Raw genomic sequence first — 14,664 nt, 5'->3', positions numbered from 1 at the left:
TAATTCTCTAAAACAATTTTATCATTCCTACTTTAAAAATCAATGACCATATGCCAAGTCCTTGTTTGTAACTCAGTACATTGTGGAAGATTAATAAATGTGTAAAAATGTTTTGTTATAGTATGTACAATAACAAACCGTGTACATCATTTGTTTAGCTTGTTGCACTGTACTGAGTTACAAACACAGACTTGGTCTATGTTGTTTCACATTGATTTTTCAAGTTAGAAAGTCATACTAAAATTGTTTTATAAATTGAAAATTCAAAATAAATACCCAATCTTCATCCATATGGCCACTTTAAAGTACGATCATGAATTGAAAGTTTCGCCAATGTACTCAGGCATACACTCACTTATTTTTACTTATTTTTTGTTATGTATTAGGTGAGAAACAAAGAATTAACTAGTACCATCCTAATATCACACACACCTTGCAGTGGCGTACATTTAAAATGCCATATGTACATAGCCTGTACAAAATAATTGCCATATCTTTTTACTGTAAGTAAATGTAAGTTAATCTATACACTAAAAGTTGTTAAAATATAACTTTGCAACAAAGTAATCATTCAGGCAAGTAAAATGTAAGTTATGATACATTGTAGCAATTTATTGGTAAAGAACATGGTAGATTTCAGGAAAGTATAAGCAATTAACAGAACTGTGAGTTTTACAGTTCCACAACATAGTCCTGTCATTCATTAATGAAGTCCCATACTCGGCTAGTACTCCAAGACGAGTACCAAGTCTATGACAAAGATGTAGGAAATTTCATCTTAGCTTGCAAATGCTATTAAACAGTGTATCAAGATCAGTGAGACTGATCACAAGGTTTCATGTTGAGATAGACACAATAAAGATTTCACACAAACATCCCTTATACAGTGTCTGCCTCTGTAGACACAATAAAGATAACACACAAGCTTCCCTTACACAGTGTCTGCTCTAGAGACACTATAGAGATAACACACAGACACCCCTTACACAATATCTGCTCTGTATTTTGTTACATTTGGATTTGTTTTTGTTATCATTAACAAAACACATAGGAGACTTAATTGTAAGGCATGTCTGTCTTTTATCTTTATTGTGTCTACAGAGCAGAAACTCTGTAAGGGATTTTTTTGTGTAATCTTTATTGTGTCTATCTCAACATCAAACCTTGTGATCAGTCTCACTGCTCTTGATAATTCATTTTAATAGCATTTGCAAGCTAAGACAAAATCTGCTGTAATTGCTATTAGCTCACACTGCATCAATGGTGTCAATATTAAAGTATGACTCTACCTCATGCAATCTATTTTATGTACAATAATAAGTAAAAAGTCCTGATTTTTCATAATATAAGATTTATCTCCAGTGTCAGTACATAATTCCGGGTGAATTTACTCAAATTAAGATTTACAAGGGAGATTATTATTATTAATATTATGATCAGAGGGAGAATTCTTGATTTACAGATTTAATATTCTGAATATGGAAATATTAAAAATCAATACTTCAACTCAAAGTTTCTGTTTGATATTTTTATTGTTCTTTATTGTTCTTGTATGCTATATGTTTGAATGGTATAACTTTTCTCACCTTACTGTTACAACTTGGTGAGTCCAACCACAGAATTACAACCCTTCTCACAAAATTGTTACAACTCAGTAAGTCACACCACAGAATTACAACCCTTTTCACCAAACTTTTCCAACTCAGTGAATGGTCCAACCACAGAATAAAAACACTGCTCACTGAACTGTTACAACTCAGTGAATGGTCCAACCACAGAATAATCCTTTTCACTGAACTATTACAACTCGGTAAATGGTCCAACCACATAATTACAACCCTTCACACTCAACTGTTACAACTCGGAGAATGCTCCAACCACAGAATTACAACCCTTCTCACTAAACTGTTACAACTCAGTGAATGCTCCAACCACAGAATTACAACCCTTTTCAGTGAATGGTCAAAGTAAGTACATGCTGCATTACAACACTTATCAATGAAATGTTACAACTCAGTGGTCAAAATGTACACAACCAGGCATTCTTAACTGTTCATACATTCTGGCAGAGCTCCTATTGGTTCAATAGCCGGTAAAGAACAACAGTTACCATTCCAAATAACATGTTAGATAGCGGTGATCAACAGGTTGTCAATCTCAGAAAGCCATTAGTACATACAGTATGATTAAAAAGCTGCAAGTGCATATATGGTGTTTGAAAACCTAATACAATGTACATGTATGTAAATACATCCTGAGTGACATACACCTTTCATCACCATTGTTATAAACAACTTTACATATACAAGTATAAAGCTTGTATAGAATTCTGATAATAAAATACATGAAAGGTATAAAGGGGATGATCTTAGCATCTCCTATCAAAATTATAATTTCCATACAAAAATACAAAGGAGTTTTATCAATTAAATTTACATTGCTCAATTATATAACTGTGTGGTGAAATATTTGTCCTCAATAATCACACAGAATTTCTTGCCTATAAAGCAGCTATATGCTCAAAAAATATCATGTACGCATTTACATCATAGCGTCATTATAAAACCATAGGCCTTGTGATGACACAATCTGAAAGGTATCAGTACGTCATGACGGGGCGCCCTCACACATCAGTCAACCCCTTGCAAGGATAGAGCAGGCTAATAGGCAGAGCAACAAGATATATCTTACAGTCTAGATAACACTATACAAGACACATTGCATTATGTTTCATGAGCATGAAAATGTGCTCTTTATTAATATGCATGATATCTACAGATACATTCTCATTATCATTACCTACAATACATTAATTTCTAAACGTATAAATTTCAATTATCATATAAAAATACAATCTATTCATTAAAAAATAGTAAAATTTATTTTATCGAGAAATACAGTCAAGGGAATATAGAAGTATCAAATTATTTTTTCTAACCAAATATCGGCAAAACTTCTGTCTGGGGTTCAATACGTCTTGAACAATTGGCAACTCCACATGTTTGGCAAAAATACAGATAACAGTTGCTGCACTAGTGGAAGAAAACAATGAGCAATGAACACTCCCTAATTTGAAGATGTCAGGCCTTATCAAACATTATTATGCCAAGCCTTAATCAAAACCCAAACAATTGGAAAAATATCCAATTGAAAACTTTCCAAACAAACAAAACCAAGATTCCAATCAAGACATAGCTAATAAACTCGGCATCAATTCCATTGTTCTGTTGTATAGTATTTTGAACCATAGTGTTGCCTGTAGTTTGTTGACCACTGGTGGCAATATTTTGTTGACAGCTGGTACCATTATTTTGTTGACCACTGGATGTCACTCTGGTATTCTGGGTTGCATGCTCCTGTAAACCACTTGCTGTGATGGAGGGAAGACTGATTGGTCCACCGGGAGGTGATTCATCATCAAGTTCAGCTGGGATATTGTCAATCACATTGAAGTTTTGATAAAAGTCTTCAACAGAAGGAGGAACGGCAACTGATGGAGATGATCGAGATATAGAAATGTGGTTAGGCCAAAAAAAATTATTACTGGTCAATGTGTGCATCACTTATATGGGGGGGGGGGGGACAATACAAAAACTACCCTTCCTACTTCAGTGAAGACAACAGCAGAGCCAACCATGAACAAGCAAATCTGTCCCACATACACACTTGCTCTAAAGTACTAAATAAAAAGAACAGTAAGTACCATTAATAGTAGATTGTAGTGAGAGGTTTGTTGAGAAGAAAAACAAAAAAATCATGTCATTACACCACTTTAGACAAACTGTCCTGACCAGAAACAATTCTTTTTTGGCCTTACATTCATGATGTCATCTATACATTATTCTACATTCAGTATGATACATAAGGAAAATTTTACAAGTCACACATAGAGATGTCTTATTACTTTGAGAGATCAACAAAACATCAGGAATAATGTTCCTTAAAAGTTTGTAAAGTGTTTGTTTATCACTCAATGCGAAACTAATGTTTCTGGACATGAATTTTAAAAATGAAATGAGTATGTTTATTTCATAATACAATTTAACTTTACTTTATTGCAAAATGATTTTCGTCATGGTAACATTTTCTATTGTAATTTAATGTACTCAACATAATTGACTCTCTAGTTCAGTTTAAAAACAGACCATCCAGAAATAAACACTAAAACTCCCATCATACCAAGTTGTAATACCAAAATCTACAAATATTCATTCATACCAAGGACTATTAAAGATTGGAATGCTTTAATTTACCAGAGTCCGTCGTAATAAGGATATCACCAGAACAGTTTAAACCTGCATTGGCATCATTCTGTGCTCGACGTGACTAAAACCAATAAAGTATGCACACTATCGTGGAGGATTTTGCTCAAATGTGAGACAGTCTCCAGTATCCAAACAGATACAGAAACAAGAGTGTATATTGTGTATTCTGAACTTTCCAAATGACTTTAAATTTATCCCCTTTTTAGAACACTGATTGATGTTCATTCCATGATTTTATGAAAAAAGTTGTAAGTGTTTGGATATATTTATGTATTGCTTTCACTCAAGAAGTAAAAAGTACAGTAAAATTATTTCCCACTTACTTTGTTGAAAATCACTATAATTTACACCAAGAGATCGACAAATGTTGTTCCAAAAGTACATCTTTTTTTCTGCATCAACAATACTTAAATGGTAGAATGGTCTGAATCTGGCATCAGGTATACACATCGACACTATCACAGGAATGACTCGAAATCCTTGCCTGCCTCGAGAATTCACCATGGTATCCAATGCAACATTGAGTTCATAGCCACCCCATCCATTTTCAATGATTTCTCTACAGACAAGCACCACACAGAAGTTACTATTTTCAGCACTGTCTATAATGTTGTCAGCTATGTATCTCCCAGCAAGATGGTCTCTTTGTGAAATACAAACCCTTAAACCAAGCGTCTGTTCGAATATTCTCAGGAAATGCTGCTTAACATAGGTGAGATGGCCTTCATAGTATAAAATATTCACATCATATCGTTCTGAGAAGGGACAAAAAAAGAAAACATTCCTATTATAAATCCAAACCGAATGTCAAAATCAATGAATTGGCTTCCATGTAATATCAGCTTGTCTACATGCAATAATAGTTATCATCCATCAGATCTAACATTTATTCACCAATTTCAAAGGAACTACTCTAAAAAGTAAACATTCAAAATTGTGCAATGGAATTGCCAGGAATCAAGTAACGATTAACCAAAACGTCAAAACTGATATTCCATTCATCTTGCAATTCATCTTCGTGTATCGGAGTATTGTCTTTTCTTTTTGAAAAACAAGTGCTTTTTTCAAATTCCTTGACTGTCAGAATAAGTACACAAAATATCATCAAAAGCAATGCCCATGTCAAATAACTCTATTAAAGCTGATTAGTCCTGCTTGCATACAGAGTAAGTCCTTCTGTTGAGCGAAACGTGTGATAGGATAACTAATTTGATACTGAAAGTAACATAACTGCTATAAAGTTTAATGTTTAATATTGGTGATCGTAAACTTCAGACTTACCTTCCATATTTGTACCGTTAAAATCCTAATCCACAATCGATTTCGGAATGACTCTCCTACCTCCCTTGTGAGACTATAGTCATAAATAGTAGTAATCGCTCAGCTCCGATGACGTCAATACTTGTGATATTTAGATAACAATTCATGTGACTTTCTGTTGTTGAATTAAAGTCCACAACTTCTCTAAAACTTCAACGCTGCCCCTCTGGAGATCACGGCGTGTCTTTCTTCCATTTTTTGGAAAACGCAATGTTAATGTTGGGGAATCCCCGGGAACCCCTTAATGACGTCATCGATGGCATCTGTTCGCTGATTGGTTGATAGTCAGCCGCCATTTTCGACTGAAGGCGATCTGCGATATGTTGCGTGAATTGTTGCTCGCTCTTGGAGGATTTCCCGGCAGTATCTTCATTGAAGATAAATCAAAGGGGATACAGGTGAATATGAAACTTTTACTGAAAAGATTCCTATTAGAAAGAGATGATTTTTTCAGTCAAAGTTTGCAGTCCTGTCATAATTGTGTCGAGCAAACACGTTTTGACAAGAAATGGTACACAATCATCATGATGTAGTCCTGCTTGCAGACGGAGTAATTCGGGACTCGATTCTGACAATTGTCCTTCCCTTCAGTCTTCTTCTGTGTTTAGGGGCATAGTTAGTATCACGTCACGTATACCGTCTGCAAGCAGGACTAGAAATGATAGAACTATCTATCCAGTACACGGTATTTGTTCACTGTACTGAAGGGTCTATGGTTCGCACTAAAACACGATAGAAATGTCTGCAAAAGCCATTGAGCGCACCTAAGGCTAAAGGACGGACTATAGACTAGATCCATATATCAATTTCTCACTGATAAAAAGCCTCCGAGTCTAACAACTATTTTATCAACTAAATCCTGTATTATATAATACATGACCCAATATCCTAGTCTCTTTCATTTTATCTTAGTTTTTAAGTCTCATAAGATGAACTATGGTATACAACACATACATTTGGCCCGGTGTCTTTCAAAGAAATTGCAATACATGGAATGGTCTTGATCTATTATTTTCGAATTATAACTTGAACTCTTTTACAACGAGTAACACTGAAGTAAAGCACTTTCTGTATGTGCACTACTACACTCATTTATAGCATTTATGTCAGTGTAAAAGTATACTGTTTCATTTGGTTTATTTACAAGCCTAGCCTGTGGCCTTTCTAATGTTTTCAATTAGAAAATGAAACTGTATACTTTTACACTTGATATGGATGCTATAAACGATTGTTGTACATTCAGAAAATGCTTTACTGTAGTGTTATGGGTTGTACTTGATATGGCTGCTATAAATGATTGTGGTACATTCAGAAAATGCTTTACTTTGGTGTTATGGGTTGTAATATTAACGTTTTTCTATAAAAATTTCCATGATGCTTCATCATTTCAGGTTGTGACGGACCTACCATTCATCCAGACAAGTGAAGTAGATCTCTTAAACCGAATCTGTAAACTTGCTACATACTATAAAAAATTTCAAGACTTTATCAATCTGTACAGAGGCTCACCTTTATCGATAGGTGCCGACGAAACTGGAGGTAACATTGTAAAATTATTGTATTTAATAATAAATTTTAACCATTGTATTTGTGTAACACTTTCCCAAACTGCACAACAGGCTGTTACACTTCCTAAACTTCCTAGGAAGCATACATTCCCTAATATAGATGCTCTCACAGTCCTTGCAGCCTTACATCACTAAAAGGGTTCTTTGGTATATACTGATGTCTACTGCATAATTGTACTGTGGACCCTCATCGACTACATACAGCTAATCATTTGTTGCCGTGACAGAGCATCGTAGTATCATGTCAACAAATGATTAGCACTATGTAGTCGATGAGGGCCCACAGTATAATTATGCAGATATCGGTACATACAAAACAGCTAATAGCGATGCTCCGAAGGACTGGTGAGAGAGTCTATCCCTAATACTGCTGTAAACACATATGATTAGACACTTCACTCAGGAATCTTTATCCCAATAAGTCTCCAGTGAATATTTATCCCAATGAATCCCCATTTTATACAGTTTGGTTGACCAGGACACAACTGTGGTTCAAATCTTCTTCAAGAACTTTAGCAACTTTGGAAACAAATTGCTGCAGTGAAGCTTGAACTAGCCTACCTGTAGACTAGAAGGACTAAACACTACTACACTATTTCCGCTATCCTAACTGTAGCCTACCTGTAGACTTGAAGGACTATCACTACTGCACTATTTCCGCTATCCTAAATGACATTTTGATTTTTTGAATTGGAGGATGAGCGAAAATTCACAAAAATCAAAATGTCAGTTAGGATAGCAGAAATAGTGTAGTTGTGTTTAGTCTTTGGAGTCTACAGGTAGGCTAGGCGCGAACAACCAACTTGCAGATTTATAGCTGCCGTTCCTACCATGATAACGCCATTGTAGTATAACAAATATTGGAAATTCTACCCTGATATATGACAGCCTCACAACACAAATCAGTACAAATAGGTTCAGCTGTATGTACGTTATACATACATGAATCAAAACTAATCCTGAAATCTTTAATGGCACACTTTGGATTTTTGATAAATTTAGGCGGGAAAAACAGGTGTCTGGCTGAGCTAGAAAAAGTTGGTCCAGAATAACAGAATGATCCTATTTGATTCCTGCATTCTTACAAGCCAGAGCACATATTTCTGCTGATGCAATGAAATATGAAGCCGTTTTGGACGGTGCCGTAAAAAGAGGCTTGTGGTTTTCAATGAATCTTGAGGCTTCACTGTTAAGTTTTATCACTTACACAAGAAATGTTACTCACTCCCATAATTGATATATTTTTAATCTACAGAGACTGGAAATAAGAGATTAAAAGATGGGATTTATCTGAGAGGATTATGCAGTGGATTAAATTCAGTATTAGAACCATACCGACAAGATCTCTTAGATGTTGAACAAGAGGTAAATAATAGATTTCTCTCTCAGTAGAAGATAAAGACAATGCAACCTTTAAATTATACTTTGATATTATTCCCCACTATTTTTCTTCATTCAACCAAGCAAAATACAAGTTGCTTAAGGGGTCTTGTCACTGTGAGGCACTAGACGAGTGGTGACACACCCACACTTGAACTTACATGGCATGAGGTTCTCTTATTATTACATAATATATATGTTTATCTGAAATCGCAAATTTCCATAAAAATCATATGATCATGCATTTTCATGTTTAGTGTACAATCGCATCCTCATTTGCATATTATTTGGATGCAGGTATGCAGTAATGTTTTCGGTATAACACTAATAAAAATACCACTAGTATGCACGCACACCACCAGTGCAAGTAATCCCTGGTATATATGTGATAGTATCGCATCATCTTTTCTGTGTACCTGAAGACGTTTGTACTAAAACTTGTTGAATTGTTACAGATACTGAGAGATCCCCATATATCATTGGCACACATACAAGTACGTTTAGAGGAGTATCAGTCATTGTTTCCAGCCCTGGCTACAATTATTGATCAGATTCTGTATCACAAAGTACATGGATGTCATATATTAGAAATACTCCATCGCAATGCGGCATGTGGACTTCCTTCTCTCAAACAAGCTCTAGAAAGGTAATTTAAAAGTAACTACCTCTTGAGATTTCTTTATTATTTTTTTTCAAATACTCTCAAGCTAAGACCATGTGGAAGTATGTGTAGTAGTACAGTGGTGATGTATGTTACACATGTCAATGTGTTACATTGTACTGTTCTCTGAGGCAGTCACTTTTTAATGAGTGTAGCAAGTTTAACTGCAGCAGAAAACACTGCAAGCCTGAGTGTAAATACCCTCAGTACCCACACTTTGGTGTATATGCACCATGGTGTTCCATTATCATTACATATATTTATCTGAAATTTTCAAATTTTGTAAATAAACGAATTATGAAATATGTATTCAGATGATTTGTGACATCAAGTGATCTCACACTCATTTGAATATGGGTGTCATATCGTATATCATATCATTATATCATATTAAATTCAGCTGTGTGAAGCTATGAGCCTATGAACTGATCATGTGTCATATACCGGTGTTCAATAATGTTTTTGGAATTGCAGTGCAAATGCCAACTGTATACACCTGCACTGATGCAAGTAATCAGTGGTACAAACATATATGTAATAATACCAAGTCCTATACAGTGTCAGACTCGCTGTGGAACTGAGTTAGAAGTCTTATCTGGGAGACCCTTGACTTTGTATGGCTACAATTTTCTGAATCAATCCAATTGGTTTTTTTTCGCTTAGGATTCTCTTCACATGCCATGGTATTTTATACAAACAATTAGCTGCATGGATGTTACATGGACGTCTTCTAGACCAATATTGTGAGTTCTTTGTACAACAAAGTGTGAGTAATACCTTGATCAAGCCTAAACAAGAAGAAGATGACATGGACCTTGGCATTGGAGGTGTTACTGGAAAACAGCTGAGGGAAGCCATGGTAAAAAATTTTTAGTATCTTTCTTCCACGCTATAGAATGTGTCAATTTATTAAACGGTCATGATTCATTACAATGTACTCGCATTAGTGCTGTCTTATCATTGGAGCCATAAAGATTAGCTGGGTTCAATCTTTGTTCAAGATGAAATTTTTCTGTAATTCTGCCACACAACTACTTTTCCTCCCCAAAGTTTAGTCCAAATCTGACATTGGCCTTTAAATCAACATTACATCTGAAATACTGTTGAAGCTTGTAAGTCAGTTTTGTTTGTTTATTTGTTGTTTCTAACCTCCACAGAAACTTGCAGAAGAAGACTTTACATCCAGTAAACAAGAATTCCAAACTTTTGCATTGAGAGCTCAGATGTTGCCTAGTTATATACCCACAAGACTTGCAGAGAAAATTCTCTTCATAGGAGAATCAGTACAGGTGTTTGAAAACAAACAGGGAAATCTACTAAGATATACAGGTTTGTATGTATGTCTCTGAAATCATAAAAAATGTGAAAATGACATCATTTTGATGTAAGCTAAAGGAAAATGGTGAAAACATGGAGAGAGAGAGAGAGAGAGAGAGAGAGAGAGAGAGAGAGAGAGAGAGAGAGAGAGACGTGTACACACACACACACACACACACACACACACACACACACACACACACACACACACACACACACACACACACACACACACACACACACACACACACATATACACTCAACTTCCAAACTTATATATAATGTGGGCCAATGATTCAAACCCAGGTTCTCATAGTAGAACCATCTTATCTGTTGCTCCATAAGGATTACATAGGATCATTTTTTTGTTCTGGGCTAACTTTTTCTTTAGCTCTTCCAGACAACTGTTTTTCTCTATAACCCAAACTTTAATCCTAATGTAACTGGGTCCTACCAAGCCGTCATTAACGTGTATGTTTATCTCCTTTTGGTTCTATTCTACTTTGGATGTAGGTTCAATTTTACAGGACAGGGAAGAAGAATTTGCCAGCGAATTAATAATGCTACAACGACAACCAACGTTTTGTTTGATGTCATTTGAGGCTGTCATTGATAAAATCAGGGCATGTGTAGCAGAGGTAAGATATTACAGTTTGCCTCTCCACAACGATCTTGCAAAAGTGGTTGGCCAATACATGAGTGCCTGACAGGGTGTTCCTTGGAGACTTTGTCAAAGTCTGAGTATTAAACTGACCGAGAGGAATGAGTGATTCAAATCTGATCAAGGAGGAGCAACTGGAATAGCTTCCTCATATATGATAATTGTGGTGGGGAACCAGTGTGCCCTCTAATGATAGCCAAATTTTGTTGTTCTGGGTCAAAGCATAGACCCTCCCATCAACGTGGAGGGTCTATGGTCAAAGTGATAAAAACTGGCATTTCTTCACCACACAGTAAGAGATAGGAAGAACACCAAATTTTGGTGTGTCACTAGAAATTGTGTGCGTCAATGGCACATCAAATTGACTTAGACACACTGTGGGGAACCCTAGTAAAATGACAGGGAACTCGGGGAGATTCTACTTACAGTTATGTATGTTTGTTTGTTTGTTGCCTCTTTACTATATATGGTGCATATTCAGTTCCTCCTTTGATCTGAATAACCAGCTATTTGAATCTCACTCTAAGTTTCTCATGCCTAGAGGAATTATTAGCCATTAAAAAAGAAAATATTAAGGAGTAGAAAAATATTAAATGTATACAAGAGGTCTCTGGTATTATGTCACACGCAAGCAAAGTTGAGTGCGTTTGAACAAAATATATGCAAGTCATGACAACACACATCTACGTCATTGCTTCTTGTGAAAATACTTGTGACACAAGGGTTTTGTAACTATTCATCTTTGACACGTAGTGACATGTCCCCTTAGGTCACCCATATTTTCCTTGGCTGACAAATGACAATATTGCATAATAATTTCTATGTATTACATATGAACCAGCAATTACATGTGGTATTTGCACTGCAGTGCAATACTGAAAATATTATTGCATAGTTTCTATATGCAAATGAGCTCTTACATACTTAGTATATCATAAATATCAATACATTATTACAGGGGAATATTAAACTGATTTCACACACAGTTTTCAACAACACTAGTCAAAATTCTTATCTGCAATCAATTTCAGCATTTATGGAAACTTGTAGTGGAAGAATCCGATCTACTTGGTAATCTACGTATCCTGAAAGATTTCTATCTGCTGAGCCGTGGTGAACTATTTCTTGCATTCATAGACCAAGCCAAAGGGTTGTTGAAGATGCCACCAACTGTAACAACAGATCATGGTAAGTGTATATTCAGAGACACTATCTCCCTGTAGTGTAGTGGTTAGCTCTCAGGATTAGCAGTCAGGAGGTCATGGGTTCGAATCCCACTTGAAACAAGGGACTTTTCTGTGACCGACCCAAAGCTAGGGTGAGTGTTCTACAGGGTCAATAGGTAGGCTGTATCACTCAGCTGTGTCTCACTCACATGAGTGTGACATTGGGGGAACTCCTGGAGCAAAAAGTCAGGGGCGATTACTCACACAGAGCCCACAGGTGGGTGTCTGGGATAGCCTGTGGACTGACTGGGAAAGCCTTGATAGTTCCACAGCAACGTGATATAAGAGCATAGCCTTGTCACGTTGTCCCAAACTTGAATGGAACTCTATAAAAGTAAATTGCCAGCACATTTTTTTTAAATTAAAAAGAGAGTTTTCAGAGACAGATTTATGGATCATAATTAACAAGACAAATAATCACATGCATGTATAAACATATGTTGACTGATACAATATTATGTATTACTACCCACCCCACTCCCAGATGTTGGCACATAAAGGTCTAAAGGTACTGTAATCTGTCCAGTGTTAGGAGATGGATAACTTCCTAATCATGGGTGTAAACATCCATATTTTACATGTCAAGTGAATGTTTGTGAATATATATATTGATTTTGCCAAAATTTATTTAGTTTTCTTGGCTGAGCAAAGAAAAATGTTACAGAATAATAAGTAATCGTCATAACAATGCTCTATTACTACAGATGTGAATGCTGCCTTTGGACAAGCTGCTCGTCGAGTACTTCTAGAAGATGATCTTTTTCTGTCGAAATTCAAAATGTCGGTTGAAACAAAGTTGACATCTGCCAAAACAACAGCCAAGAGTAAGTATCAGGTGTATGCTTAAAACATGTAAATTACAACCTTATGGTATGCTACATCAGTCAGGCACTTATTGAATCAGTAAAACTTATGACCAATCATTGCAACAGGTCTCACACAACACTTCCAATATTAATAATGTACCAATGTGTATAATTTATGTAGAAAATTACATGATGACACCATCATACAGGAAGTAATGAACACATTCATCAAAGTTTTAGCATGGCTGTGAATGAAACAACAAAACTATCAAAACATAGAAAATATTAGAAATATGTTATTTCTGTCTTGAGTGATGGAAGTAGCAAGTGAGTAACTTTACACTTGCCTTTCAGAGTCAGATGGTAGTTTACCAAGTAAAGGACCAGGGGCTGAGAGTGGTTGGCATTATCTTGGTTTAAACTACACTGTAGAATGGCCTCTACATATCCTGTTTACAAAATCAGTCTTGGAGAAGTAAGTGGCTAGCCTTCAAAGGCGTTTATTAACATTATACTAACAGTTCAATTGAAGTTGTAATATGTCCTAAGTATTTTCACCCTTAGTCAAAAATATATTAACTCAACTTGTGTCACTGAGAGATACATTTCTACTTCTACATCTACTTCAGTGTAAACATCCAAAATGATTAAATGATTATCATCACACAGGCGTAATGCTAGCAGCGTCCTTTAGATCTCACCCGTGTTCACGTGAGCACGATCTATGAGATCAGTGATATCAATGCTGGAGAGGGCAGATTTGAAACTATCAATATAAAATATTAACATTAAACTTATACAGGTAATAACTGTGATAGTTTTTGGCTAGAATAAGTTGATTTGGACTTTTTAAAAGTTATCAAACATATTTGGCTAGTAAGGAAGTTCATTTACATTTGTAAACTGAAAGAAAAGTTACACTTCGGACAATTATAAATCATTTTGAAAGAATCGTTGAGTGTGAAAACTTCATAGCTTTATAAAAAAAATCATCACATGCTTCCATTCCTAAAATAATTGACACCCTGATAACTTATTTATCCGGTAATCTAAGAAAGTAAGAATAAACTTACTTTTACTTTTTTCATTGATTGAAATCAGAAATGTAAAAATTGAAGAGAAGATGTATTTGTGCACCCAAAAAATTAGCCAACATTATCAGTATTACGAAATCAATCAATGAATCAGTGAATTTATAAAGCGCCAGTTTCCACAACAATGTAGAGTTCAGAGGCACTGAAATACTAACTACACTGTGGCTACATTCTGCTATTTTTAGATACAACACCATGTTCAAGTTTTTATTACATGTGAAGAGAGTACAGCTTGAATTACAACAATGTTGGGCTCTGCAGATGCAAAGGAAAGAACAACTGAATGAAACACAGAGTAATATTTTCCACTTACGCAGACACATGGCGTTTCTTGTGGACAATTTGCAGTATTACTTGCAGGTAAGG

The 14,664-nt window shown here is 35.6% G+C and overlaps 2 protein-coding genes across 2 annotated transcripts in view; one reads left to right on the top strand and one right to left on the bottom strand.

Annotated features, from left to right (window-relative positions):
- Window positions 1–1,597: 1,597 nt before the first annotated feature.
- LOC144443688 (uncharacterized) lies at window positions 1,598–5,779 on the bottom strand. Its single transcript, XM_078133228.1, has 3 exons — window positions 5,547–5,779; window positions 4,589–5,020; window positions 1,598–3,490 (listed from the first exon to the last, which is right to left on the bottom strand). The coding sequence occupies exons 1-3, from the start codon at window positions 5,551–5,553 to the stop codon at window positions 3,117–3,119; spliced, it is 813 nt and encodes a 270-aa protein (XP_077989354.1). The 5' UTR covers window positions 5,554–5,779; the 3' UTR covers window positions 1,598–3,116.
- A 122-nt stretch (window positions 5,780–5,901) lies between these two features.
- LOC144443512 (gamma-tubulin complex component 4-like) overlaps window positions 5,902–14,664 on the top strand; it is an 11,915-nt gene continuing 3,152 nt past the window's right edge. The window contains exons 1-11 of the mRNA XM_078133018.1: window positions 5,902–5,983; window positions 6,977–7,124; window positions 8,409–8,518; window positions 8,989–9,179; window positions 9,858–10,053; window positions 10,352–10,523; window positions 11,025–11,149; window positions 12,204–12,360; window positions 13,103–13,222; window positions 13,559–13,679; window positions 14,484–14,658. Coding sequence (XP_077989144.1) covers window positions 5,906–5,983; window positions 6,977–7,124; window positions 8,409–8,518; window positions 8,989–9,179; window positions 9,858–10,053; window positions 10,352–10,523; window positions 11,025–11,149; window positions 12,204–12,360; window positions 13,103–13,222; window positions 13,559–13,679; window positions 14,484–14,658 — 1,593 coding nt within the window. The 5' untranslated portion in view covers window positions 5,902–5,905. The remainder of the gene's footprint in view (window positions 5,984–6,976; window positions 7,125–8,408; window positions 8,519–8,988; window positions 9,180–9,857; window positions 10,054–10,351; window positions 10,524–11,024; window positions 11,150–12,203; window positions 12,361–13,102; window positions 13,223–13,558; window positions 13,680–14,483; window positions 14,659–14,664) is intronic.

Source organism: Glandiceps talaboti, chromosome 12 (genome assembly GCF_964340395.1).
Source record: "Glandiceps talaboti chromosome 12, keGlaTala1.1, whole genome shotgun sequence".
In the NCBI taxonomy this organism is placed as follows: Eukaryota; Metazoa; Hemichordata; class Enteropneusta; family Spengelidae; genus Glandiceps; species Glandiceps talaboti.
This window is presented reverse-complemented; position numbering and strand designations above follow the sequence as displayed.

Excerpts from the sequence above, each read along its gene's own strand:
- LOC144443688 (XM_078133228.1), bottom strand. Across the intron at positions 3,491-4,588 it reads TTATAGTGATTTTCAACAAA|TTGCCGTTCCTCCTTCTGTT; the intron begins GTAAGTGGGAAA and ends CATCTCCATCAG.